The 1,590-nt window shown below is 44.0% G+C and overlaps 1 protein-coding gene across 3 annotated transcripts in view; it reads right to left on the bottom strand.

Annotated features, from left to right (window-relative positions):
- The window catches only part of TRAF2 (TNF receptor associated factor 2), a 43,082-nt gene extending 41,734 nt beyond the window's left edge, over nucleotides 1-1,348 (bottom strand). Inside the window, exon 1 of one of the 3 annotated variants that reach the window (XM_019510435.1) lies at nucleotides 1,156-1,348. In XM_019510435.1, coding sequence (XP_019365980.1) covers nucleotides 1,156-1,200 — 45 coding nt within the window. In that variant the 5' untranslated portion in view covers nucleotides 1,201-1,348. Of the gene's footprint in view, nucleotides 1-871; nucleotides 962-1,155 lie in introns of those variants that run through there. The other 2 variants (XM_019510437.1, XM_019510436.1) reach the window with 2 other exon arrangements.
- Between the last annotated feature and the right edge of the window lie 242 nt (nucleotides 1,349-1,590).

Raw genomic sequence — 1,590 nt, 5'->3', positions numbered from 1 at the left:
CGGGACAAAATGATAATATCGGTCCCCTTTTTTTAAAAAAAAAAAAAAAAAAAAAAAAAAAAAGTCAGTGGTCTAGCTAAGCCTGCACTCCTTTCCAAAGGTTATTACTTAACCACTGACCTAATGGGGTCCTAGGGAGCTACACTTCACTGCAAAGTAAAACCAAGATCCTTACTGCCTGAAGTCATCAAAAGATTCCTATTAAGGAAATTACCTGCGTACATGGCTCCTCCAGACTTTTCACTGAAACTCCACTTTTAAGACTAAGCTCAAATCTCTTTTCTTAAGAACTGTATATTTTTAAGGGCGGCCAGCTTTTATATAAAGGTTACCTGCATTTCACCAAAAGACACTGTCCTTACAGATACAGCTAGAAACCTGCTTTTCAAACCCATTGTAATACTTGGATGAAACACACTATAAACCAGTTAAGAATACTACTGCTTTACAGGCTTCTTGCAGTCTGCACACAAAGACAGGCCAACAATATAAAAGCACAACAGCAATGTAGTGCCCATTTATTTCCACATCCAGAAAAAGAAGGGGAAGCTTGTTTCAGTCACAAGTTTGTTCATGAGGATATGCATTAATATTCAATTTGAAAAAGCACCCAGCCTCTTTGGGGAACAATCTCTAGAAATAAATTAAGTGAAGAAGAAAACGGGTGAGACCATTTGTGTCTGTCTATATTTAGGTGCACACAACTAGGGTATCTGTATATTTCTTTCAAATCAACCTGTTCAAAAAAACCTTTGTCAAAGAAGGATTTGGCGCTTTCATCTGACGGTGGTGAAACAAGTATTAGTTTAGGCTCTCTGCACACAAGTTTCACAACTGCGGACAAATTATCAAGACAGTCACATGCACATACCATTGCACACTGCTAGGTCACCGTTGCATCGTTAACCACTTCCATTTTCCAGTGAAGCACTGCTGTAGCAAGAGGTTACAGTTTATGAGAAGGTGGTGTTCCCGGAGAACGACGTATGCTGGGTCAGTCCCACAGAGACTGGGACTCAGAGCTAGCCTGAAATTCCCAGGCTGAGTTCAATTATAAACCAAGCCCTTCATCAGCAGACTAACTTAAAAATGCAAGTTTTGGCCCTGCTAAAAGCACTCTGGGTCATAGTCATGGCAGTATTTATGGACACAAACCTGCGCTGGATGAAGCATTACCAAAACAGCACCTGTACTAGACATCTCCACAGTATAAAACAGAAGCAGCGACCAAAGAAACGAGACACCAAGGAGGCTAGCAAACAACAGAGAGAGATGTGGTGGATTGAAGGAAATCTGGTCAAAACCCTACTGTGCCAGCCACGCTCAGCCCGGCAGCCACAGCCCGGGGGGCAGCTTGAGATCCTTGCAAGAGCACCAAAACTGCTGGGGGAATAGGTCGTAGCCTGCTGGTCTAAGGCAAGTGCTGCTAGGGACTTGCATGAGAAACCCCCAGATCTTGGCAACAGAAAAAAAAAAAAGAAAAACAAATATCAAAGAAGGGGTGAAACCCAAGAGCTGGCCATGCCCTGGGGCCCGAGCCGGCAGGCTGAGGAGCAGGGGAGCAGCCAGGGCAGCCGCTGGGGACCCAGC

This window comes from Gavialis gangeticus, unplaced genomic scaffold, assembly GCF_001723915.1.
Source record: "Gavialis gangeticus isolate Ggan-Ray unplaced genomic scaffold, GavGan_comp1, whole genome shotgun sequence".
NCBI classification, from domain to species: domain Eukaryota; kingdom Metazoa; phylum Chordata; order Crocodylia; family Gavialidae; genus Gavialis; species Gavialis gangeticus.
Note: the sequence above shows the minus strand (reverse complement) of the source record. Positions and strands in the feature narration are given on the sequence as shown.